Below are 26,485 nucleotides of genomic sequence, written 5' to 3'. Positions count from 1 at the left end.
TGGGCTTACTGGCTTAAGTTAGTATCAACCTCAACTGGAAGAAAAGTATACACATTTATAACCATAATCCTTGCACAGCTGAGACAGGAGAATTGTAAATTCCATGCCAGCCTGGACTGCATAGCAAGGCCCTATCTCAAAAAAAAAAAGAAAGGAAGGAAGGAAGGAAGGAAGGAAGGAATAAAGAAAATTAATTTCTTTTAAAGGTATAAAATGGTTTCCACACTAAATAGCTTCATAAACCATAGGAAATAAACAAGCAATAAATTTGGTTCTTGATTTGGGGAATGCAACTTAAAAATACATATTCAACAATATTAAAACTGCCCTTAAAAATGCAATCCTAGCTGGGAATGGTGGAGCATGCCTGTGATCCCAGCTACTCAGGAGGTTTATTAAGGCTGCATCCTAGCTATACAGTAAGTACAAATAGGAAGATCCCGGTCTGAGGCTTGCCACAGTAGGGGAAAAAATACATGAGACCCCATAAAATATGTATGAGACCCTGTAGAATATGTATGAGACTCTAAATATAAGTGCATAAAACCCTAAATATAACTAAAACATAAAAGGCTAACGGTTTAGCTCAAGTAGTACACTTGCTTAGCAAGCATGAGGCTGATTCAAGCCCAAGTATTGGTGGAGAAAGAAAGAGTGGGGTGGGGGGGGGCATTCCTAGACTTATTATCAATGCAGGAGATGATGTAACTGTCCTGATAAAGCAGGCTAGCTCACCTGCTTGCTGTGAGGGCAGCTGGGCAGGCCACAGCACGCTGGCTGTAGGCTGAGAAATCTCACAGCCTGTGTTCAGCCCCTTCCTAGCTGGGATAACTTTCCATCTCCCAAACCTTTCCTCTTCCATAATATGAGTATGGGAACAAACCCACCAAATTTCTCCTAGCCTTAAATGAGATAATCAGTGTCACATACATAACACGCTGCTGAGCCGACACCAAATGTTCAGGAGGTTTGGGTTATTCCAACAAGTAGAACAGAATACCTTCTTGGCTTTTTCTCAACATAGATGAGGTATCAACAGCTACAGAGCTCATGTCTTCTACCCAATGCTGTGACTAGAAATCAGTCACTCCTGCTGTGAAAATACACAAGTAATTCTTCAGGATAGATATGACACATATCTATTTGGGTTTGATGATTACTAAGTCTGACATAATCATGATGTGTCTGGCACTTCAAGTGCTTTCTAATTAGTCTTGTAATTTTTTTTATCACAATCCTATGACGCAGAAGCAATTCTTGTTCCAACTGTACACATCAGGAAACTGAGATGTAGATAGTTAAGAAACTTGCCACAACATCAAAGCCAAGAAGGATTCAAACCAGGGAAGCGGTTGCAGAATCCATATTCTTAAGCAAGATGCTACAGGACTAACTTCTTATACGCATATTTATTTAAGGGATAGAAGAGAGAAAGAAAGACAAGGAAGAAAAAAGAAGGCTAAAAATATTAATCCAGGGGCTGGGAAGGTGGCGCTTGCCTTGCATGCATGAGGCCCTGGGTTCGATTCCTCAGCACCACATAAGCAAAAAGAAAAAAGCCAGAAGTGGCGCCGTGGCTCAAGTGGTAGAGTGCTAGTCTTGAGCTGAAGAGCTGAGGGACAGAGCCCAGGCCCAGAGTTCAGGCCCCACGACTGGACCAAAAAAAAAACAAAATTAATCCAACTGGGCATCAGTAGCTCACACCCATAATCCTAGCCAGTCAGAAGGCTGAGATCTGAGGATCGCAGTTCAAAGCCATCCTGGGCAGGAAAGTCTGTGAGACTCTTATCACCAATAAACTACTCAGGAAAAAAAAGCCAGAATTGGCACTGTGACTCAAGTCATATGGCGCTGATCTTGAGCCAAAGAAGCTCAGGGACAGAACCACAGTTCAAGCCCCAGCACAGGCAAAAAAAAAAAAAAAAAAATCCAGGAGAACTATCCTTTCTCCAAAACAGAGAGAGAGAGACAGACAGACAGACAGACAGACAGGCAGACAGACAGAGACACAGAGAGAGAGAGAGAGACAGAGAGAGAGAGAGAGACAGAGAGAGAGAGAGAGAGAGAGAGAAATTCAATTGTGAAAACATTATTGTTATCAATTGGGTCTTAAATGATCCTCAGAGGTTCATTCATTAAACAATTCAAGGTCTTGTCACCAGCCTATCAGGAGGTGGTAAACCCTTAGAAGGTGGGGCTTGCTGGGAGGAAGTCAGGGCTGCTAGAAGGTAAACAGGCCTTCTCCACCACATGCTCCCAGGACGGTCTATGTTGGCACATGTCCAAAGCAATGTGTGAGGCAATCACGGCTGAAACTGCTGAAACTTTAAGCCAAAATAAACTTTTCATTCTTATTAATGGATGGATGGATGGGTGGGTGGGTGGGTGGGTGGGTAGAAAGTGGATAGAAAGATAATGAGGTGGCTGGGTAGGTGAAGGAATTGGCGAATAGAAGAGTGGATAGATGGCTGGATAGAAAGAACTTTTTGTTGATGCCATTTCAGAACACCTGCCACACCAGGAGACAAGGTGGTGACACTCTGTGCTAATGTAGCAGCATCTGTTTAAAGTAAAACAAAGTAATTCAGCCATGAAAACATTGCATATTCTAATGGGCTTAAAACCACCTGAACAACTGGACAACATGCTGGATCTAAGCCAGTCCTTTGTGGATTTTAATAAGGGAACAACTGTTGAATATCTGTCCGAATATGGACACAGGAAGGCCAAACTAGCTGACAAAGAGATTTTTCTTTGTTTTTGTTTTTGTTTTTTTTTTGTTGGTCATGGGACTTGAACTCTGGGCTTGGGCACTGTCCCTCAGCTCTTCAGCTCAAAGCTAGTGCTCTACCATTTGAGCCATAGCCACTTCTGGTTTTCTGGTGTTTTTTTTTAATTGGAGATAATAGTCTCAAGGACTTTCCTGCCTGAGTTGGCTTTGAACTGTGATCCTCAGATCTCAGCCTCTTGAGTAGCTAGGATTACAGATGTGAGCCACAAGCACCTGGCACAAAGAGATTTTTTTCAGCAACATTTGCTGCTCTCTTTCTCTGTCTCTCTCTCTCTCTCTCTGTCACTCTTACTGGGTCTTAAACTCAAGGTCTGCGCACTGTCCCTTAGCTTTTTTGCTCAAGAATGGTGTTCTATCCACTTCTAGCTTTTGGTAGTTAATTGGATATAAGTCTTACAGACTTTTATGCCCTAAGAGTGATCCTTTGCTCTCAGCCTCCTGAGTAGCTAAGATTATAGGTGTCTATCACTGGTGCCCAAATTTGCTAAGCTTTTTAGTTGGTTGTAGAGGTTAACGAACAGTTGGATGTGCAGAAAGAGGAGTTCAAATCTCCAGGCAGGAGAGAAGTAGGCCTAGAGAAGGCCTAGAGTAGGCCTAGAGAGAAGGTCTATGCCTTGGCCACCTGAATATCTCAGCAGTCTGTCCTCCTCTCCACCCCCCGTCACTCTGACCCCAGCACTTTGTACTGTCTTCGGGGTCTTCAGGACCATGGAAAGGGTCAGTGACAAAGGAAACCAAACAAACTGAACAGTGGTTTGGACTCTAAACTTCCTCTTCCAGCAAAGTGGTAAGGACACAGAGGGGGTTTAAAAGCTCCTCCGGTTCTAATGGCCCTGGCTTTCCAGGGAGAGATGCTAGGGACTTTCCACACTTAGGACACAATTATTGTTTGTCCTTCACAAATAAAAATGAGAAAGATGACATCATGGTTTCACTTAAAAGAAAAAGGGACACAAAATGTAGTCAAGAGTGACCAGGCTCTGTTGATCATGGCACAGTCTTCTCTTCAAAGCTCAAATATGCTGAAATACAGTAGAACCTGGACAGCTGGACGTAACATTATTTATATATGATGAAAGTCATCATCAAGGTCACCTCAGGTCACATTCTTCACTGAGAAAGCTCGTTTTTGTGGCAGGCAAGATCAATCATGAGCTTGCTAGGCAAGTACTCTGCTACTTCAATCATACTCCATCCCCACGCCATCCCACAGTTGTATAGTTCTTTGTTTTAGTTTGTTTTCCAGTTATGGTCTTATGCTTTTGCTCAGGTGCTACCTCAATGCAACTCTCTAGGGAAGCTGTGATTACAGGAATGTACCAACACAATCTAACTTTTTGCTCCAGCTGGCCTCAAACCTACATTTTTCTTTCTCAACTCCCTGAGTACCAGGATTATAGGTGTGAGACAACTTTTTGATAGGAATGCTTCTGTGATGCTTAGCAATGGGTCGTACCCTACAAAAATGCAATGTTAGACAACATCATAGAGTGTACTTAGCCAAGCTACGATGGCTGCAACATCACTAGGTGGCACAATCAGATAGGAGGTCAATCATTATGTGGTCCATGACTAGTTTTCCATGCAAATACTCTAAGCTGCCAAGTGATCCCAGAAAGGCCTTCTCACCAGGAATATTTGCTTGCAAATTCTGAACTGAGGAAGTCACAGGAAGAACTCTAGGTATTCCCCTCTGTGAATCCCCTCCCTCAATTCATAAAACAGTGAAGAAATTCTGATTCATTCTTTTTTTTTTTTTTTTGTCAGTCATGGGCCTTGAACTCTGGGCCTGGGCACTGTCTCTCAGCTCTTCAGCTCAAGGTGAGCGCTCTACCACTTAAGCTACAGCACCGGTTTTCTGGTGGTTTATTGGAGATAGGAGTCTCACGGTCTTTCCTACCCGGGCTGGCTTTGAACCGCAATCCTCAGATCTCAGCCTCCTGAGTAGCTAGGATTACGGGCGTGAGCCACCAGCGCCGGGCTTTCATTCATTTTTTTTTTAATGTATTTTTGGGTTGCTCCAGGAGATGAGACTTCTAGGATGGCTGTCTGAATCCAAGCGCCAAAAGTGTGAAGTGACTAGATGGGAGCCAAAACAGACAACTAGGGAATAGGAGATAAAGTGGCCTGGAAAATAGGAACACCTGCCCAAGTGTTGGAATTGAGGGTAATGGATGATCAATTATTTGAAGAAGTCCTGGATAAGTTTGTTAACTGTCACAAGCAAACATATGAAGAATTTTTGAGCACTTTTACTCATCTTTCAAAAGAGGATAATGTGACCAAGAATGGCACTTGGAACTGGGTCTTCAAAAAGCATAGCTACTTCTGTCAAATTTACTCATAAAAATGAACAAAATGACCACCATCTTAGAAAGACAGCCATCTTTCTTCATACTGCATCACAGTGTTCAGAAGAAGAACAGATGGTGACAGAGGAAGGCCTGAAAGTCAGCAGCTCCTTTCAAGGTGATCTGAAGTTGGCTGGAAAGGTGAAGGTGGGCAACTTCCTCAGTTTAGAAGATATGGACATGGATGAAGATACTGATCCCCAAATGAGCAAGGACAGGATGCCGCTTCCAGAAGAAGTGGAACAGGAATTAAGCACCTATGTTCCTTCTTACACCCCTGTGGTCCGGCCTCCCATCAATGAAGAGAAGCTGAAGCCTACAGTAAAAAGGACCATGGAGCAAGTGGCAGAGATACTTGGAGATGAAGTTCAGCCCTTCTCACTTGATGAAGAATTTGATTATGACAATGTGACTCCAACCCCCAAGTACACTCCTGAAGACATAGACACCACCAAAGAACTGTTGAAGCAAGGGAGAAAGAACACCAACACCAACACACAACAGTAAAGCAGATGAGAACCCCTAACTGACACCTAAGGCATCTTTATTTTTATGTGGCTCTTATTAAAGCAATAAAATAAAAGATGAAAGGAATAAAAGATAAACCAACCATAAAAATGTACTTTTGGTACCAGTACTAGGTCGTGAACTTAGGGTCAGGGCACCTTCCATTTTATTTATTTATTTATTTATTTGCTCAAAGCTAGTGCTCTGCCATTTTGAGCCACACATCCACTTCTGGCTTTTTGCAGGTTAATTAGAGGTAAGAGTCTCATGGTCTTATGTATTCTTCTTTCTGCCTGGGCTGGCTTCAAACTGTGATCCTCAGATCTCACCTCCTGGGTATTACAAGCTTGAACTACCAGTGTCCACCTACTTATACCACATTGTGTGTGTGTATGTGTGTGTGTATGTGTGTATATGCTGGGCCTAGGCTTGAACTCAGGGCCTGGGTGCTGTCCCTTAGCTTTTTCACTGCTCTACCACTTGAGCTACAGCTCCAATTCTAGCTTTTTGTAGTTAACTGGAGATAAGAGTCTCATAGAATTTTCTGCTTGGGCTGATTTTGAACCATATCATCAGATCTTAGCCTCATAAGTAGCTAGGATTATAGGCACAAGGCACCAGTACCTGACTTCAAAAACTTATTATGGAGACATGGAAAAACTAACCTCTAAGCAAAGTGTTATAGACTTGGCTTTGGATGACTTGAGAATATCTGCTCACTGGATATGGGGGATATTTTTTGAGCCATTTCTGTTCCTGATACATCCTCAACATAGAGGCACTGCAGAAACTGTGTTTTGCATGTTTTCCTCCTATAATAAACTCCAAAGTCCAGGAGAAGAGAGATGGAGTTTTACACATCTCATTCCTGGCCCAGGTCCTAATGGAACTTGACAGACTGCCTAGCAAATAAATATTCATTAAATGAAAGCATCTTGTTTCCTTTCACTTTATTGTTAAAGGGAAAAAAAGAAAAAAAAAACTTGTATCTCAGAATCTCAAATAAATATTCTCCAAAAACATTAAGCTGTAGATGTGATAGAAGAGAATCTAAGCATTTATTAATTTAATTTTGCCAAGATGGAACTCAGCCTTACCATCTGCTAGGTAAGAGATAGACAACTTGAGCCATGTCCCCAGTCCTGGTCCTTTTAAGTTTGTATTTCACATTAGGAACCAACCCATGTTTTTTACCCAGGCTAGCCTCGAACCATGATCCTCCTACCTCTTTGCCTCCCTGATAGCTGAGAGTACAGGTGTACACCATCACGTCCAGTTAGGAATTTAATCGTGTGTGTGTGTGTGTGTGTGTGTGTGTGTGTGTGTGTGTGTGTGTGTGTGTGTGCACTACTGAGGGCTTGAACTCATGGTCTCAAGCTCTTCCTTAGCTTTTTCACTCAAGGCTGGTGCTCTACCACTTAACCCACACCTCCACTGTGGCTTTTTGCTGGTTAATTAGAGCTAAAAGTCTCTCAGCTTTGTCTTCTTAGGCTGGCTTTTAACCTGAATCCTCAATTCTCAGCTTCCTGAGATAGGAAAAAGGAAAAGCTTATTTTGTTAAAAAAAAATATGCAAAGATGTTTACTTTGAAACATTAATGAGTCTTCCTTCATTCTCAGAGACCTTCATTGATATTTATACATTTTTCTCAGTTCAGTTACTGACTGTTCCCTGTGAGAACTGGATCTGACTTGGGTCAGCGTGGGGTCAAATGCCAGATACTCTCCCTTCACTGGCTTGCTATGCCCTCAGGGTCTTGGCAGCCCTCCAGCCATCTCAGCCACCTGTTGCCAAAAGCCCTTGTATTGAAATTTTCATCTTTCACCCCCAGTGCGTTCCTCCTCTCCACTCATGTTCCATTCATTCATGACAAGTGGAGCAGGGAGAGGGCAGAGGGCAGAACACAGGCTTCTCTGTCAGCCATCCTTCCGATGCACTTAAGCAGACACAGGGGCCCCAGCCCAATGTGTGGTCCACAGAATGTGAACACAGGGAACCAGCAGGTGGCCTCTGCTAAGGGAAGGCTCCAGCATCAGGGGCCTCAGAGATGGAGGGAAGTGTGGCTGGGGACTCCTTGAGTCTGCCTGTAGATAAGTGTCCTCCAGCGTTGGGTGTGGGTAAAGTCAACAGGAAAAGCAGACACTCCTCCCACTTCCTGTCAGTTGGTTGCTGAATGGCCTGTTTATGGACACTGATGTTCACTAGGAATTCCTGCTGCAGTGGGCCAAGATCTCCAGTCTCCCTCACTCAAAATGGTAGCCTTGCCTCCTTCTGCCAAACCTGTGATTTCCAAGTTTGTACAACTCAAATTCCCTAAACTACAGCATTATTTGTTTGAATGTGTGTGTGCCAGTACTGAGGTTTGAACTTGGAGCCTTGTACTCTTGCTCAGCTTTTGTGCTCCCAGATGGTGCTCTGCCACTTGAGCCATGCCTCCAGCCCAGCTTTTTGCTGGTTAATTGGGGATGACGTCTCCTGAATTTTTGTGCCCAAGCTGGCTTTTAAGAATCTCAATCTTTTTATCTCAGCCTTCTCAGTAGCTAGGATTACAGCTACTTACTGGCACATTTTATGTTAGAGTTATCATCAGTTACTGAGCATGCAATCAGATGTGACATAAAATATGTCATGTACACAAAGATATGATGAATGCCTAAAGTGATGAAATCTCAATTACCCTGATTCCAACATGACACAGTGTACACATGCACTGAAACATGACACTGGATCCCCAAATGCACACAATCAGTAGATGTCAATTCTACATTTTAAATAAAAACTACATTTTTTATAGTACATCTGGAATGCTCACATACCATGCCACTCATCCTTGTTTTATTTCATTTTTGCCGGGCTAAGGATTGAACGTAGGGCTCACACATGTTAGGTAAGTGTTCTATCCCTGAGATACACCCCAATCCCCATGTCCCTTTATTTTACTGTCCCAAAGCATCTAACATAGTTAAAGCGGGAGAGGAGATCTCAATTATGCTTCACCAGATTCCACTTAAAACTTAATTTCTCACGCTAATGACTATTTCCCCCAATTCTTCCCTTCATTCACCACCCAGGAAAAAAATCACTCACTGATAAAACTGAAAATGAAATACTATTGCTTTTATCTGAAGGAAGTTGGAAAAACATTATAATGGGACACAATCACTTTAATAAGAAAATCATGAGGCTAGGCTCCAGTTCATGCCTATAATCTTAGCTATGTAGGAGTCTGAGATCTGAGGATTTTGGTTCAAAGCCAACCCCAGGAGGAAAGTCTGTAATACTCCTATTTCCATTAACAAGTAAAAATAAATAAATAAAACATAAAGCAAATAAATAAATATAAATAAGTAAAACTGAAAAGCTTTGAAAGCTATGGCTCAAGGAAAAAAAGGAAGGAAGAAGGAAGAAAAGAAGGAAGGAAGGAAAGAAGGAAGGAAGGAAGGAAAGAAGGAAGCAAGGAAGGAAGCAAGGAAGGAAGGAAGGAAAGAAGGAAGGAAGGAAGGAGGGAGGGAGGAAGAAAGGAAGAAAGGAAAGAATCATAACAAACGCAAGAAGTTATTAATATTATTCTTGGGGGTTTTTCATTTACAAAATACATCATTGCCCTGAAGAACCTGTGAAACCTTCAGGAACCAGAGACAAAGGCATACATGGGCAAAAAGGTCCATGAACTCAGTTGTGGATGTGGGGGTGCTTGGGTTCTTAGAGTGCCTCCTGCCAGTGATGCTCCTGCTAGGCCCAGCTACTCCCTTAACTTTTAGATTTCAATTTTAATGGCATGTCCTCTCAGAAGCCCTCCCCGATCACCTGGTTTAAAGGTTTTCTCCATTCCCACTACCACTGCTACTCATAGCACTCTTCAAAGCAATGACACAGTTACTTGTTCATGTCTGTCACCCTTTCTAGACTAAAAGCTCCATGACAACAGGGCTAGGCTTGTCCTGTGAGTGAACAACACCTAGTGTACAAATGCTAGCATGGCCAGGAGGCTGAGAGAACCAAAGGTGGAGAAAAATCACAAAAAGCTGTCCTAAACCACAGAGGAAGTTCATGGGACAAACAGGTATAGGGAAGCAGGCCTTAGTGGCTTGCTTTCTCTCCTGCTTTTAGTTACACACATGGGTATTATTATCTATAACAGGGTTGTTGTCCCAGCACCCAGCACAATGCCTCTACTTCTTTGTCTTTTTTGTCTTCCTGCTACTTCTTTGTCTTTTCCAGGGCCAGGTTCTTGGGAAACACACACACACACACACACACACACACACACAAACTATAGCCAAATTCTGGTGGCTCATTCCTGTAATCCTAGCTACTCAGGAGGGTGAGATTTGAGAATCACAGTTCAAAGCCAGCCAGCCTAGGCAGAAAAGTTTGTGAAGCTCTTATCTCCAATTAACCACTAAAAAGCTGGAGGTGGAGCTGTGGCTCAAGTGGCAGAGCACTGGCCTTGAACATCAAAGCTAAAGGATATCACATAGCTCCTGAGTTCAAATCCCCGTAACTGACACAAAACAACAACAACAAAACAGACAAACAGACAACGCTGAGTACAATTTAATAAAGCCATGCCCCCAGTGGAAGTGGGACCCAGGTGGAACAAACAGGTGGGAAGAAGGAAGCTGGGAGGGGAGGAGGGTGACAGGAGTTGTATTCCTCACTTTGTGCAGGACATTTAGGGATCTGTTCTCCAGCCTTTCTTCCTTCCACCAGCAAGAATAACCAAGGATATCTCAAGATCTAACCTCTAAACCCAAAAGACATGCACACATACCTCCCAGGTGTTCTGGGGATGGGATGGGACCTATAGTAACTTTCAACACATTTCAAGAAGCACTATCAAAAAACTGTCCCTCGAGGAACACAAAGGAACAATGCCTCTGTGCCTTTGGCCATATAAAATAATCCTAATCAAAATGAATTTCAGGGAGCTGAGAGGGTGGCTCAGTGGTAGAGTGCTTGCCTCGCATGCATATGGCCCTGGGTTCAATTCCTCAGCACCACATAAGCAGAAGGAGCCAGCAGTGGTGCTGTGGTTCAAGTGGTAGAGTGCTAGCTTTGAGCTGAAGAGCTGAGGGACAGGTCCCAGGATCAGAGTTCAAGCCCCACGACCAAAAAAAAAAAGTATTCCAGGAAATGGAAACAAGAAGCTTTTGCTTTTCTTTGTGTCTTATTTGTTCCTTTATCTATCTTTGGGGATGGGGAAGGGAGGGCACAGAAGTGGAGGGACAAATGAAGCAGCGGTACTCACTAGACACGATGCTGAAAATGAACTATACACCTTGTGGGCAGGGACAGGAGAGAAAAACTGGGAGAAAATGGGGGAAGGGGTGACATTGTTCAACAAGAAATATACTCATGCGGGCGCCGGTGGTGGCTCATGCCTGTAATCCTAGCTACACAGGAGGCTGAGATCTGAGGATCGCGGTTCAAAGCCACCCCGAGGAGGAAAGTCCATGAAACTCTTTGTCAGTCATGGGGCTTGAACTCTGGGCCTGGGTTCTGTCCCTCAGCTCTTCAGCTCAAGGCGAGCGCTCTACCACTTGAACCATAGCACCACTTCTGGCTTTTTTCTTTTTGCTTATGTGGTGCTGAGGAATCGAACCCAGGGCCTCAGGCATGCAAGGCAAGCGCTCTACCACTGAGCCACCTTCCCAGCCCCAAAGTCCATGAAACTCTTATCTCCAATAAATCACCAGAAAACTGGAAGTGGCGCTGTGGCTCAAGTGGTAGAGTGCTAGCCTTGAGCTGAAGAGCTTGAGGGACAGAACCCAGGCCCAGAGTTCAAGCCCCATGACTGACAAAGAAAAAAAAAAAGAAATATACTTATTACCTGACTTGTGAAATGGTAACTCTTCTTTATATCACCTTTATAATAACAATTAAAAACAAAAACCTGCCCCTCCTTTAAGCACTAGATCCAGATGTCTGTGATAGATCTTGTAAAGCTGGTGTCAGCTTTTAAGGTATTATTACTTCAAACAAGATAAGACAGGATGAGAGCTTTTTAATGATTTTTTAAAGTCTATACATCATAAAGTATCACTGATCCTTGGATATGGGTAAATAAAAGCTAATTTGAAATACTTAGTCCAGCCAAAACTATAGATGCCATAAATACTCATGGTCAAAAGTATAAGTATGTATAGATGGCTGAACAAGGAACTCTCAGAAAACATCTAAATCCCAGCCCCTGGAACTCTTGCAACCTGGAAATTCTACCCATCTGGCAGACTCCATAGATGTGATAAGGTTGGTTTAGGGACTGGAGATAGGGAGATGATCCTGCATTATCAGGATGGGCCAACAGAGTCACCAGCAGCCTCACAGAGAAAGCAGAGGGAGACAGATGAGGCATTGTACATTCTCCTTTTCTGAAGGTTTAAACATTTTTAAAATTTCAAAAAATATTGGCAAGAAAAAATTTTGAGAGGAAAAGAATTAATTATCTCCAAATATCATGCTATTAGTTTTGCCTTAACCAAATTTTTGTTAGGTCCTACACCTGAATCTTTGAAGATGTTGTGATAGTAGGGGAGAAGTAATAATAGTCATAACAGTAAAAGCAGAAAAAAAACCCTAAAGTATGTTATAGGTGAGAAGTACCTCTGAGAGTGAAGCTAGGTAATCCTGTAATCCCAGCTACTTGAGAGGCAGAATTAGGAGAATCAAGGTAAAAAGCCAAGGCAATATAAGGCCTTATTGAAAAATCAAATGAAAGCAAAAATGGCTGGAAGTATAGCAATTAGAGAGCAAGCTTGAGACCCTGAGTTCAATCCTGAATGCTGCCAAAATTGCTTTTCAGTAATAACTGGGTGGATTTAATCAGTTTAAGATAGTGTAGTTAATGGAAGTGGCACTGTGGCTCAAGCAGTAGAGCACTCGCCTTGAGCTGAGGAGCACGGGGTTAGCGTCCAAGCCCAGAGTTCAAGCCCCACGACCAACAACAACAAAAAGATAGTGTAGTTAAGACTGTGTGTAAAAATGCCAGAATTTGTGCTAAGCACTTCCCCTATATTATTTAATTTCCTCTCTTAACCCTGATGAGACAAATCATGCTTCCTATCCCTACTTCACAGATGAGAAGATGGACGCTCAGCAGCAAGCCACATAGCAAGGGATGGGCTGCTCAGGATTGTGATTATAAATGAACTCCACACAGTCCAGCCCACTAAAATGATAGTTTAAAAAAAGTTTTTAAAGGCTCTACATATCACCCATATAATAACAATTAAAAATTGAGGGGAGGGTAAAAACTTACACTATGAGAAGGGGAAAGCATGGTTCTTCCCTTAGCAAGATGGGGCAGTGGAGCAAATCAATAAAATACTCAAAGAAAGAAAGACACTAAGAGGGGCTGGGAAGGTGGCTCAGTGGTAGAGCGCTTGCCTTGCATGCCTGAGGCCCTGGGTTCAATTCCTCAGCACCACATAAGCAAAAAGAAAAAAGCTGGAAGTGGCACTCTGGCTCAAGTGGTAGAGCGCTAGCCTTGAGCTGAAGAGCTGAAGGACAGTGCCCAGGCCCAGAGTTCAGGCCCCACGACCGGACTCCCCCCCCCCCCCAAAAAAAAGATACCATGAACAAAAAATAACATTGGAATATGTGGTGATTTTGAGCAATGGTGAAAGTAACTAAAAGAAGCCATTTGAGAGAGAGGGTGGAAACTCTCTTGGAGGTGCAGTAGTGATGCTGTTAGAATTACACAGCAAGGCATGTAACCACAGCTTACTCCTTGGCTCTGCTTCTGTCAGGGTTTGTATTAACACTGTTTTATACCCTTTGTATTCAAAGCCAGTCCAAGACCAGTAAACATAACCAATGGGCAAAGTGATGACACCATTTCCAGATAGAAAATACAGCCACCGTCATCCTCAGTAAGGTAAAAGTAGATACCAGAGGCACCAGTGGCCCATGCTTGTAATCCAGGCACCTCAGGGAGCCGAGACTGAGGATTGAGATTCAAATCCAGCTTAGTCTATGAGACTTCTAACTCCAGTTAGAAACACCAAAAAGCCAGAAGTAGAGCTGTAGCTCAAGTGGCAGAGCACTACTCTTAAAAGAAAAAGCAAAGGGACAGAGCCCAGGTCCTGAGTTCAAGCCTCCCACTAGCACAAAAAAAAGTAGATGGGGTAAGACAGAGAGATGTTCAAATATTATAACTGCAAGAATAGTCAATAGAAGAATTTAAATTCTTTCTGCCTATATGTGTCCCAGCAGAATCAACAGACGAAACCCAAAGCAGAAACATCAAAAACAGCCAAAATAGAATAGAATATTATTTAAGTTACAGAAGTAACACAACCAAAAGAAGGTATAAAAAAGTATGTTGCCTCTGGAAGAAGATTACTGTTTCCCATGATCAGCATTTCTCCACTCTCTGACATTTTTTTCCAACTGGTTCATGAATCACATTGAAAATGATCATCTAGTTCAGGATTGGCACACTTGGTCTGTAAACACCCAGATGGTAAATATTTTAGGCATACTTGTTCTTTTGAGATTCTGCCATTGTAGCATGAATAGACAATTCCCAAATGAATGGGTATGGCTCTGTTCCAATAAAACTTTCATTTAACAAACACGTGGGAAGTTGGGTTTGGTCTGTAGGATGTTGTCTGCTTACCTTTGGCCTACTCCAGCATTTCTGAAACTTGGCACTACAGAATATCCTAGTATATTGAAGAGATTTCCTACCAAAAAAGGAAGAGTTTCATATTTACAGGCTTTGGAAAAAGCTCAATTTATCAGTGCTGGGCCTGCTTCTCTATATTTCAGCCCCTAATGTGCTCATAATCTTTTCAACATAGGGTTCTTTGTATCATACGACCATTCTTAAGTTGCTGGAATCTAATGGAGAAGCGCCCACTAGGAAGTAACATTTTACCAGCCACTCATATTCAGTGGAACAGATTAAGAAAGTGTTATGATCTAATTCCTATCTGCATGAACTAAGAAAGCTCAGAGAGAGGTTAGTCAAACCAAGGCAACTCTACCAGATGATGTCGGAAGTGGCACTAGATGCCAGAGCACCGTTGCATAAATTTTAGAGGGCTACCCACTCAGTCCATTTAACCAACTGGTATAAAACTACCAAGTCACTGCTAACCAGAGGGGCTTTACAAGACAGACTTCAAAACACTGTAACCACATTGAGGAAAATTTTATTTTCTTTAGAAATCTCATAAGGTGAGGTGAGTTGATTGAACACAATCACTTTCCTAATTTAAGGTAGAAGAGAAGAAAAAAATTTAAATAGAGAATAATATATTTTTCTTAACTCTTTAGGATTCGAGAGCATCCTATTCTCTATTTTGTACAACACATCATATCTGGGAGACAAAACAATGTTGAAATGGATTGGGGACATAGAAAAGGCTTTGAGAAGCCTAAGAACTAAGTGAACATCTCTAATGATTTATATAGATAGCTCAAAAACATAGAACAAAGCAACATATTCCCAAATACAGAAATGCTTGGGATATAATCGGAATTTTTTAAGAGAGAAATTAGGAATGCAAGGTTTAATCTAGGTCTAAGAAAGATGAGAGTAAACAGACTGAATGTGTCCTCTCTACAAATAACAACCTGCTCCCTAAGGTAGATTCTGAATTCTAGAATCCTTTACTACATCATTATTTTCTTTTCAACATACAAATCAACTCAACCAGTCCATTTCTTCTACTGTGTATGTGTGTGTGTGTGTGTGTGTGTGTGTGTGTGTGAGTGTGCACCAGTACTGGGACTTGACCTCACAGCACTGTCCCTTAGTTTTTCCACTCAAGGCTAGTGTTCTACCACTTGAGCCACAGCTCTACCTTTTGGCTTTTGGGTGGTTAATTGGAGTGTCTCGTGGACTTTGCTGCCCAGGCTGACTCTGAACTGCAATCTTCAGATTTCAGCCTTCTGTGTAGCTAGGATTACAGGTGTGAGCCACTGGTGCCCAGCTTCTCCATCTTTTTAAGTATACTTTCAGTTGTTTTTTTTTTTTATTACAGAGGTAAAGTTCTGAAATCATCCACAGCCAGCTTAGCTAAGGGGCAGTTTTCCCCTCACACCCTCAAAATCACCTGAACATGGAAACTGCTTTGTTCTGCACAAAGGAAACACTAACTCTGTTGGCACCCCCATCGGACTAAGTTGCTCTCTAGGCCATTCACAGTAGTCCATGGGAAAATCAGCAGCAGCTATAATTGGCCTAGAAACCCTGCTGTGGCCTTGTCCCATACCAATTCTTCATTAGAACTTATAGACTGTCCCTGTCCCTGAGATCAGAGTTCCCACCCAAAGACTTGTCCTAATGTCCTGACACAATGGAAAGTTGTCCAATACTTGATGCATGCTCACAGGGCCTCCTAAGGCCTCATACTTCCTTTGTTACATTGTTGAAATCCCTAGGTGCTGTAGAATGGGATAAGGAAGGATCAGCTTCAAAATAAGGAGAGGTATGAAAACCAGGTTCTCAGGTTTATATGCAAAAAGTTCTTGATCTGATCTACCCCTGATAATCACCCATGATGACAAGTGATATCTGAAACGGGGCAAGTGTAACTGAGGGACTGAAGGTTAAGTTTTAATTGATTTCATTTAACTCTTTAAACAAAAGCAATGAACAGGTGTCTACGGCTCACACCTAGGTACTCAGGAGGCTGAGATCTGAGAATCCAGTTTCAAATCCAGTCCAGGGAGTAAAGTCCATGAGACTCTTATCCCCAGTTAGTCACCACGAAGCTAGAAGTGGAGCTGTGGCTCAGTGGTAGAGTGCTAGCCTGGAGTGAAAAATCTAAGTGACAGTGCCCAAGCCCAGAGTTCAAGCCCCAGTGCTGGCCCACAAAAAATGCAGCAACACTGAAACAGTGTGAAATGGTTTTCTATTGAATCCAAACCCATTGCTTTGGAAGGATATTTTGCTTTAAATGCTACATTGGTTAAGATATTAATACTACAGTGTATTATATGAGTCTAAACGCAAACAGGACACTAATCTATTGGATGTCAGCAAAAAATTTGGTGGGAACAACTTTTTTCTACATCATGATGTAATATTGTACTGTGCTCATTTCATAATTTTACACATAGTATGAATTACAATGTCATTTATGTAAATAATAAATAACAGAGAAAACCGTATTTAAACAATACAATGAAATTAGCTCTCTAGTTAATAAAATAAATATGGCCACTTTTTCAAATTTAACACAAAGCCCTACTACCAATACAAAATCTAATGGAGATAGAAAAGCTAATGTTACAATCATAATAGTATAGAGATGGGGGAAGAAGTTTGTAGGAAATGTCAGAACCATAGCAATTATGAATACCTGTGACAGAGAAAAATGAAAAAGCCATTTACTGTTCCAGAGAAATCAAAGATAATAAAGCAGACAGTTAAAACACAACTTCAGCAAAGATAGTGACGTTGAAGCTGTATCCTCTAAAGAGTTAAAAGACTGAGGAAATCTGTCACACAAAATCAGAAGCAAACTGTCACAAAAAGCATTTTGAATGATTTTTAATATACGAGCTTATAATTTGGGCCAGCTATAAAATATCTTAGATACCTGAATCCAAAATGAGGATAAGGTTAGGATTTTACAGCTATAGAAATTTTGTTAGACTATCATGATGAGAGATTTTTTTTTTAAATATACTGAAACAACTTTGGTGGTGGGGGGGGAAGCGGGCAGGATTGGGTGGAGGGGCGGTGGGAGGATTGGAAGGGATGGGAAGGGGAAACAAAGGAGGAGGCTACAATGCTTGATAAGAAATGTACTCATTATCTTGCCCATGTAATTGCAACCCCTCTGTATAGTATTTTCACAATAAAAAATAAAATAAAATAATAAATATACTGTAAAAAAATGAGAGGTTTTTTAATTAAGCAGCTAAAGGACTGCTTGAAAAATAAAAGATATTCCTAATAATGTAAAAGATCAAATCCATATTGGCTAAAACCACAAATAGTGGTTTTTTTTTCTTTGTGTCCTTTTTTTTTTTTAGCATTAAATGAGTTTTTCAGTAGAAGAGACATCAGTCAATTCATACTTGGGGTAGATTTTTAATCTCAAAAATGCACAAATTTATGAATAAGTGTTACCAATTCACAGTCTTCCAAAAGAAGAATGAATTCATGTCCTAGATACTTTTGAATCTTTTGCATCTGTTAAGAAAGAATTTTGGCTAGATTTGGAAACAAAAAGCCTCTATCATAGAAAAGCCAGTCCAACTAAGTTGGGTCAAAAATCCAGACTTACCAGATTTTTAAAACAAGAGGCTGGTTTGTCCCTTACTTCCCCCTTCATTACACTATGAAATATGATACTTTTTTCTTCTTCTTTTTGAAATACAGTCCCACTTTGTAGCCCAGGATGGCCTTGAACTCATTATTGTCCTGAATCAGATTCCTGACTAGTGGGATTATAGTATGATCACCAGGCCTGGCTTGAGACTTACTTTGATCCAGTTCTCTGAAAGAAATACTGATAACATTTGATCACAAATGTTACATCTGTATTATAACAATATTTGGGGTAGACTTGGTTAAAGAGAATATGTTATCAAAATTACTTTCACCTGCTTCTTAATTTTTAAAATGTAGCTACTAGAGAATTTCAAATTATATTAATCTCTCACATTATGTAGTCAGACACTGGATTTTGAAGTCATTTTGAGGGTGTTTGTTTTCTGCAGACTTACCAATATTGTCTAAAAATGTCCTAGATATCCTGGGCAAAATCTACTAAATAGAATCTGAATTTTAACAAAGAGTTTTTGGTGTAGCCAAGATAAAATGACAGGGAACGTATTTATCCTTTTGCTTGTGTCTTTCAAAGGGTATAGAAGAGAAAGTAGCAAAATATATGACTCAATGGTTTGTCTGGACAGGGGCCATCAAGAAGGAAGTGCCTTGAGCCTACGATTGCCCCAGCTGATGGCCTGGAGGGACTTCTGGGCAAGTACACAGGAAGGGAAAACCTGCAGACTCCCTAAATGAAGGAAATGGAGCTGATAGTTTGTGGAGACTAAGGCAGGTACAGTTTGCCGATCAAGATACCTAAAAGGAGAACATTGCTTATATAGAGCATACCTGAGATTTCATCCCTTAAGTATTCAGTGCTTGTATGTGAGCAAACTTCCTGTGATGGGGGTGGGGGAGGAAAGATTCATGGTAACAGCTCTGCATGAACTGAAAACAGTGCCTTTCTCCACCAGATAGACTGGAAAAACCATTCGGGTATACTGAGTACTTAGAAAGATGTTGTCTCCACAGGAGGGAGTAATTAGCTTTAAACTAAGCACTGCAGAAGTCTCTCCTAACAAACCTAAAAAGCAAGACCCCAAAGAATTAACTTTCTCCAAGTAATTTAGCTATGTCTCCAAAGAGAGCTCAAGAATATTGTAGCATCCAATCAAAAATGACTAGACTGCAGCCTGGTAAAGCGGCTCATGCTTGTAATCCTAGCTACTCACTACTTCTAGAGGCTGAGATGGGAATAAATGCAGATCAAGGCCAGCTCAGCAGAAATTTCTCAGCCAATGAGTTGAGTGTGTTGATATATAAACCATTAGGGAGTCTGTGAGTAGGAAGATTGTAGTCTGAAGCCTGCCAGGAGACAGGAGGGAAGAGTAAGATTTGTATATGAAAAATAACAAGCAAAAAAGATCTGGTGCATGGTTCAAGAAGCTGAGCATCTGCCTAGAAAGTATGAGGCCCTGAATTCAAACCCCAGTGACTCATACACACACATACACACATTCACATAAAATAAGCTAAGGGTGTAGTTTAGTGAGCAGGAACCCTGGCATTGATATCCAGAACCCCACTTCCCCAAATAGCAGGTGCACAAAGAAGCAGGAAAATATAACACACATTGAGGACAGATGTCAATCAACTGAAACTAGCCAGGAATTAAAGACAACAACTATTCATCTTACAGTGACTTTACACTTATTCATCTGTACAGACTTGGAAATAACACCAACCCTATCACTTGGATTAAAGCTCACTGAGACTCAGTGCACTTGAAAATCCCAGTAAAGACAAGGGAGGCCAGTGCCTTCGGCACCATTCTCTCCATTCTGACCCCTGAGAATACTGAGGCTTCAACCAGCTAAGCCACGAAGTTTCCTTCCAACCCTCAATGAATAGCTCCACTCTATTTATGGTGGTAATCTATACTCTTCCAACAGCTGTTGTTTTATATTTCATAAGGGATTTTAAAAAAAGAAAAGAAGCTGGACAGCTTTACAATCAGGTTTTAAATAGTAGTAAACATAATACCAGAAATAACCATAATTATTTAAGGTTTTTAAAAACATGCCCTGGAAAGTCTTTACTGCTTGTTATTGGCTCAATCAAATCAAGAGTGGACAAAGCCAGGTGTGATGGCTCATACCTGTAATTCCAGCTACTTGGCAGGCAGAGATAGAAGGATCACAGGCAGAAGGGTGTGACCTTATCTAAAAGAGTGAGAAAAAGAGAGAGAGAGGGAGGAAGAAGGAAGGAAGGAAGGAAGGAAGGAAGGAAGGAAGGAAGGAAGGAAGGAAGGAAGGAAGGAAGGGAGGGAGGAAGGGAAGAAAGGAAGGGAGGAAGGGAGGAAGGGAAGAAGGGAGGGAAGGAGGAAGGGAAGAAAGAAGGGAAGAAAGAAGGGAAGAAGGGAGGGAGGGAGGGAGGGAATTTGCCTAACATGCCAGAGGCACAGAGGTCAATCTCCAGTACTGCCCAGGAAATAAAAAAATGGTCTTTCTTGATAATTTTGAACAGAGCACTCTTTTTGGTGGATCTTATTTTTCAATTTCCTTATCTATAAAATAAAAATAGGAAGACGTGTAACATCCATTTTCTCAAGAACAAAAATAAAATGTATGGGAAACCGTAATACACACTGAAGGACAAAGGAGTATTATATTGATTGACTGTGGTCATTGGTTCCACCTGTTAATACAGAAAAACATTATGTCCATGAGATTATTATCTCCAATTAACCATAAAAGGCGTGAACGAATGGAGGTGTGGCTCAATGGGTAGAACCCTAGCTTTGAGTAAAAAACTAAGGGGCAGCACCCAGGTCCTGAGTTCAAGCCCCTATACTGGCGTGCACACACACACACACACACACACACACACACACACACACACGCACATGCACATGCATACACGCACATGCGCACACGCACACACACACAGGGGCACAGAGTGCTGGTCGTCTACACCTCTCATCCTAGTTATACAGGAGGCTGATCTCAGTTCAAAGCCAGCCCAGGCAGACAAATCCAAGAGATTCTTATGTCCAATTTAGCACTATAAGCCAGAAATGGAAATGTAGTTCAAGTGGTACAGACCAGCCTTGAATGAAAAACCTAAGGGACAGTGAGAAGCTCTGAGTTCAAGTCCTACACTGACACAAAATAAAGGAAAAAAAGCCAGGCGCTGGTGGCTCATGCCTGTAATCCTAGCTACTCAGGAGGCTGAGATCTGAGGATCATGGTTCAAAGCCAGCCTGGGCAGGAAAGTCCGTGAGACTATCTCCAATTAACCACCAGAAAACCAGAAATGGTGCTGTGTCTCAAGTGGTAGAGCACAAGCCTTGAGCTGAAGAGCTCAGGGACAATGCCGAGGCCCAGAGTTCAAGCCCCATGGCTAACAAAAAATAAAGAAAGAAAATAAAGAAAAAAAGAATAGTAACTCCACAAACATCCCATAATAGCCACATGTACCTGGTAGTAGTACCAAATTAACCACCCTAAAAACAAAAGCAACAGTGCCTGTCTCTACAGCTCCCAGCTATTTGAGAATCTGAAAAAAAAAAATGGAAAAACCATTTTTATCCTATCATTGTTGGGTAAACTGTGTGCAATCCATGTGAATTTGGCAACCAAAGAGCATTATAAAACTTGGAAGAGAAGATTATGCTTGGGTGAAGATTATGCAAACACAGCACTTCACTTGGCCAAGCTGACTTCTGGCTGAAAATGGGAAGTTGGAAAGAAGCTGTATATCAGAGACAGACAGGGCCAGTGAAAACCAGGTGTTTTTACCAATGGTGGTTATCCAGCAATCAGATCCCGTGTGCTACTCTGTGACCTGAGACCCAGTATTTGTGCTCAGAGGGAAATGGAGAATTACAGTAAGTGTGCAGATTTCTGAAAGATTAGTCCTCTGAGGGGGAAGGGAGAGTTTTTAGTTTTTACAAGCCTAGATACAAAAGATGGAACCAATTTTCACAAGGAAAAAAATATGAAGCACATTCATTGCTGTTACAAACCTGTGATTTCCCTCCAGCCTGTGAGAACTAAGTACAGAGGAAGAAAAAAAGAAAAGGAAAAAGAAAAAAGCCACACAATGAAAGCTTTTCTCTTTTTTTAAATGATGAGGAAGTTATTTTTGTTATTTTTTTTAACACACAGATGTTGGGTTTACATAAATAATCATTTTTCAGCCATACAATTTTCTGGTCAAGCATATAATAGGCTTTTCTTTTTCCAGGAAACTTGATGTCACAAGGATATGGTGGTCCATTTTTCAACAGATAATTAAATAATTCTAAGGCTAGAATGAAATCTATATATAAATCCAGTTTCAGACTCATGTATCAAATTCATTTTGAGGAATTGAATGGAAACAGTCTAAACTGCTTAAAGAAGAAGTTCTCTCTAAACCTGAATTTGTAGTCCACTGCTTCTTCCAAAAATACAAGTTCTTAGCCTTATTCCCAAAAAGTAAAAATAAAGTAGTTGCTGGTACCAGTGGTTCATGCTGATACAAGCCAGCCTGGGCAGGAAAGTCCATAAGATTTTTATCTCTAGATTAACCAGCAAAAAACCAGAAGTGGAGTTGTGGCTCAAGTGGTAGAAAACCAGCCTTGAGTGCATAATGTTACCGGACAAGGTTCAAGCCCTGAGTTCATGCTCTTATAACAGCTCCTCCAAATTTGTTTGCCTCCAAATTTGTAACTGTATAGTGTCCTCATTAGGACATACAGATTAGAAATAGAGCTATCTGATTCTACCTGCAGCCCTAATCAAGAGCCAGTCTGAAACAGGACAGACAGACATGTGCTTTTCAATTTCTTTGTGAGCCCTAGTGTGATTCATCCTGAAGAAAGCTACCCGATAGCCCTTCATCCACCCCTTCTGGAAGAAGTCAGAATCCACATTCCCTTCCCAGTTTCTTCTTTCCTTCAGAGAGCAATAGGTTTCCTACAAACTACCTGGGCAGCATTCCTCACAGTCACAACCAGGCCTTCTCAGAAACAGCCTGGCCATCTACAAAGCAGAAAAGAGGCTTAAGAGCAGTGTAGCCCACACCACTCCAGTTTGAGGATGATTAGGTATCCTCTCTTTGTTCACAGCCTGGGGGGAAAGAGAGGCTCCTTAATTGGGGTCAGTGCAATGAGGATTTCCCAAGACTTCCCCTGCAGTGTGAGATTTTTGTGGATACTGGACCACAGGTAGGAAATAACCTCTGACAGCCTTTCAAACAAAAGGACCCAGCACAGTCTTCCTAGGATCCGTCTTGTTCATGACTTAATTATACACATCCCAGGCCGGCCACAACACACAAACTCCATTCCAAGATTCTCCAGAAACAGAATTTATAGAAAGCAAGGCAAAGCAAAGCAGCAGACTTTGTTCTGTTCTGTGCATGTACAATTTCCATTTGCAAAAGAAAGGCTATCCAAAACAAGCTTACATTTTACTTGCCTTCAGGTACTGCCATAGGAAAGGAAAGCCAAAATAAATTTCCATCTTCCCCCCAAGTTCAGGCCTTTTAAATGACCTGACATGACCAGTTTCAAAACCGAGTGTTTCTAAGTTTCATTTCCAAAGAACCATTTTGAAAAAGCAAAGTTCCCTTGTTATGAAAACTTTGATGGAGAATTTAATGGAATTATTATACTACACTGAGGTGACAGCCAAGTGAAACTGATTCAAGATAAAGACAGAAAGGTTTGCAAATTGTTGAAAAGAGATAAAAAGAACATGTCCATTAAGAAGCCTGGTCAAATAGGGGGAAGGAGGAAAGAATGGAAGGAAGAAAGCACAACGGCTTGGAAAAAAAAATAAAGCCATACATTGGAAACCCTGGGAAGCTATGGGCACAGAGGGTGGGCTAGCTTGGGGCGACCAAACACCAGAGCAACTGAACTGGCCAGAGGAAAAGCTGCCAGAGCAATCCCAAAGGACCGAGATCAGGGTACTTACCCCAAGTAAGAGTAGACTGGACAGTGGGGGAAGCAATTAAACACCAATGACAGATGGAGAGAAGGCCATCCAAGGCAATGCAGTCCTAAGACACTTGAAACCTCAGATGCCAGGAGGTGGCTGGGCACAAGCAACAGACCTAGAGCAGGAGGGGCCGAATGTCAAAGAGAAAACAACCATCCGAGGGTTAGGGAGACAGCTGCTCAAGTTTAAGGGAAAGCAGCAGAACCAGAGTTCCATAAGAATACTAGAAAAATCCTTAGCAAAGGAAGAGGCTCTGTCTGGCTATATCCCTGAAGTTTATCACTGCTTCCTACTACAGGGAAAGAAGGACTGTCATTTCTAACCTCTATAGAACATGAATCTGAAAGGACAGCAGTCTTCCTCAGGGGAGACTGGCTTGTTTTCCAACAGTCTCTCTGTGAAGAAGTCAAGACAGGTTAACTTTTTGTATCTGATACTATTAAGGATTTTGTAGAATCCATACCAATAAATAGGAATAACTCTTTTTATACTATAAATGCAGAATCATCTCTGAAAGGCACTAGACTGGTTAAGAAAAGATATTAATGGGTCCAACAGCCACATTGGATTTTAGTATGTATTTAGCTGTGAGCGTGTATGTGTCTACGAAAAGGAGTTCGAAAAATAGCAATTGTGCACTTCAGAGACAAGATTTAGAAACCTAATAGGCTAAAAGAACAATCGTTGATCATGGCTACTCATTCATATGATAGAAACAGTGGATCGCAAATTGAAGCCAGCCTAGGCAAAAAGTTAACCAAACACCACATCAGCAAGTCCAGATGTGGTAGCCATGGTGGTTCCAGCTATGCCACAGGGATAAGTATTGAAGGATCTATGTTTGAGGCCAGTCACAGGCAAAAAAATCTAAAGACCCTACCTGAAAAATAAAACAAAAAGGCTGTCTGTGGCTGTGACTCAAAGGGTAGAATGCGTGTCTATCAAATGGAAAGCTTTGAGTTTAAATACCATAACTACAAATAAATAAATAAGCAAATATAATTAAATGAATGAATGAATTTAAAAAAAAAACAATAAACTGGGCAGGATGACGTACAACAGTGATCCTGACAAAAACATGAGATCCTATCTGAAAAACAAACTAAAAACATAAGGGCTGGAGGTGTGATTCAAGTGCTGGAGTGCTTGCAAGTATTCACAAGGGCCTAAATTCAATCCCTAGATCTGAAAGACACACACACACACACACACACATACACACACACACACACACACACACACACACAAAGAGAGGGACAGAAAGAGGGATAGAGAAAGAGAGAGGAAGGTCTTTAATGTGCAGAATAGTGTAATAAAAAAAAGATTTACCGGGATGAAAATGCCTCAAGGACAAACCCAGGAGGATCAGCTACAGCAGAGGCTAACATGACAAATCCTCAGGAACAAGAAAATGACTGATGAAGCCATTCCTTTGCAAAAGGGCCCTATCAACTCCAGGGGAGAATGCGGGATCCTGAGTCAGTAGATTTTAGTACCAGTCCTTGTCCAACTGGTTATCCAATGCAAAGCCTCCATTTCTTCTGCAAAAACAGAAAGCCCGGGCCTGGGAAGGTGGGTCAGTGGTAGAGTGCTTGTCTTGCATGCCTGAGGTCCTGGGTTCAATTCCTTAGTACCACATAAGCAGAAAAAACTAGAAGTGGCACTGTGGCTCAAGTGGTAGAGCACTAGCCTTGCACTGAAGAGCTGAGGGACAATGCCCAGGCACAGTTCAGGGCCCACCACCAACCTTCCCCCCCCCCCCCCCCCCCCCCGCCCCGCCAAAAAAAGGAAACCTATGGTCCTTGGCCTTGGGAACCTAGTAGAGTCCTTGACATCCCCAAATGAAATTGGCAGTAAGGCCAATTAGAAACTGAATCACCATGAAAATCTACTATTTCTGTACAGAAGGGATAAAGTACAAGATGCACGAATATTCAAAAGGAGCCCCAGAAGGGGATTAAAGTGGGAGGCTGAGACCTAAGGATTACAGTTTGAAGTTAGCCCAAGCACATAAATCCTGAGAGACTCTTAGGTCCACTTAACCAGCAAAAATCCAGACATGGAGGTGTGGCTCAAGTGGTAGAGCACCAACCCTAGGGTGAAACAGCTAAGGGACAACACCCAGGCCCTGAATTCAAGCCCCAATACTGGCATACCCAAAGAGGGGAGCTTAGAATACTGGGTCCAACTTGGCAACTGAGCATCAGAACAAGGGACCTCTAAAAGTGAGACAAAATTGCAAATCAGATTTTATACATGTCCAAGTGATTATGGTTTACAACCTTTTACAGAGCAAAGAGGCTGAATCCCAAAGGCCCACTGAATCCCAATAAAGTTCTGTGGTTTATGCTGCAGCTCCTGAGATTCCCAAAACTAAAGAGGGCAAATGTTTTAGAGTGAGGTCAGGGGTAGGGAGACAGGAAGGTTTAGGTAGGCAGGTGCCCTTCTCTTGGGAGTCCCAAGTTTTCTCAAACATTGATAAACCATATAATGCTTCTTCTATCTCTCAGTACCTAGACTCTCTTTCTTGGTTTTTATTGGCACAGCAACTTGCAAGACTTAGCTTTAATTGAGCTGACATGATTACAACAGAGAACAAAGGGGTGCCTGA

General features: G+C 41.8%; 2 protein-coding genes across 8 annotated transcripts in view; one reads left to right on the top strand and one right to left on the bottom strand.

Annotated features, from left to right (window-relative positions):
• The window catches only part of Svil (supervillin), a 211,603-nt gene that overhangs the window by 178,820 nt on the left and 6,298 nt on the right, over window positions 1–26,485 (bottom strand). The gene's annotated exons all lie outside the window — the stretch shown is intronic.
• LOC122113085 (intraflagellar transport-associated protein-like) lies at window positions 4,816–5,689 on the top strand. The gene is given in 2 exon segments (XM_042686011.1): window positions 4,816–5,086; window positions 5,088–5,689. Coding segments are annotated over 2 exon segments (687 nt in total). The 5' UTR covers window positions 4,816–4,961; the 3' UTR covers window positions 5,650–5,689.

The sequence above is a fragment of the Dipodomys spectabilis genome, unplaced genomic scaffold (assembly GCF_019054845.1).
Source record: "Dipodomys spectabilis isolate Male_0828 unplaced genomic scaffold, ASM1905484v1 ptg000096l, whole genome shotgun sequence".
Lineage (NCBI taxonomy): Eukaryota > Metazoa > Chordata > Mammalia > Rodentia > Heteromyidae > Dipodomys > Dipodomys spectabilis.
This window is presented reverse-complemented; position numbering and strand designations above follow the sequence as displayed.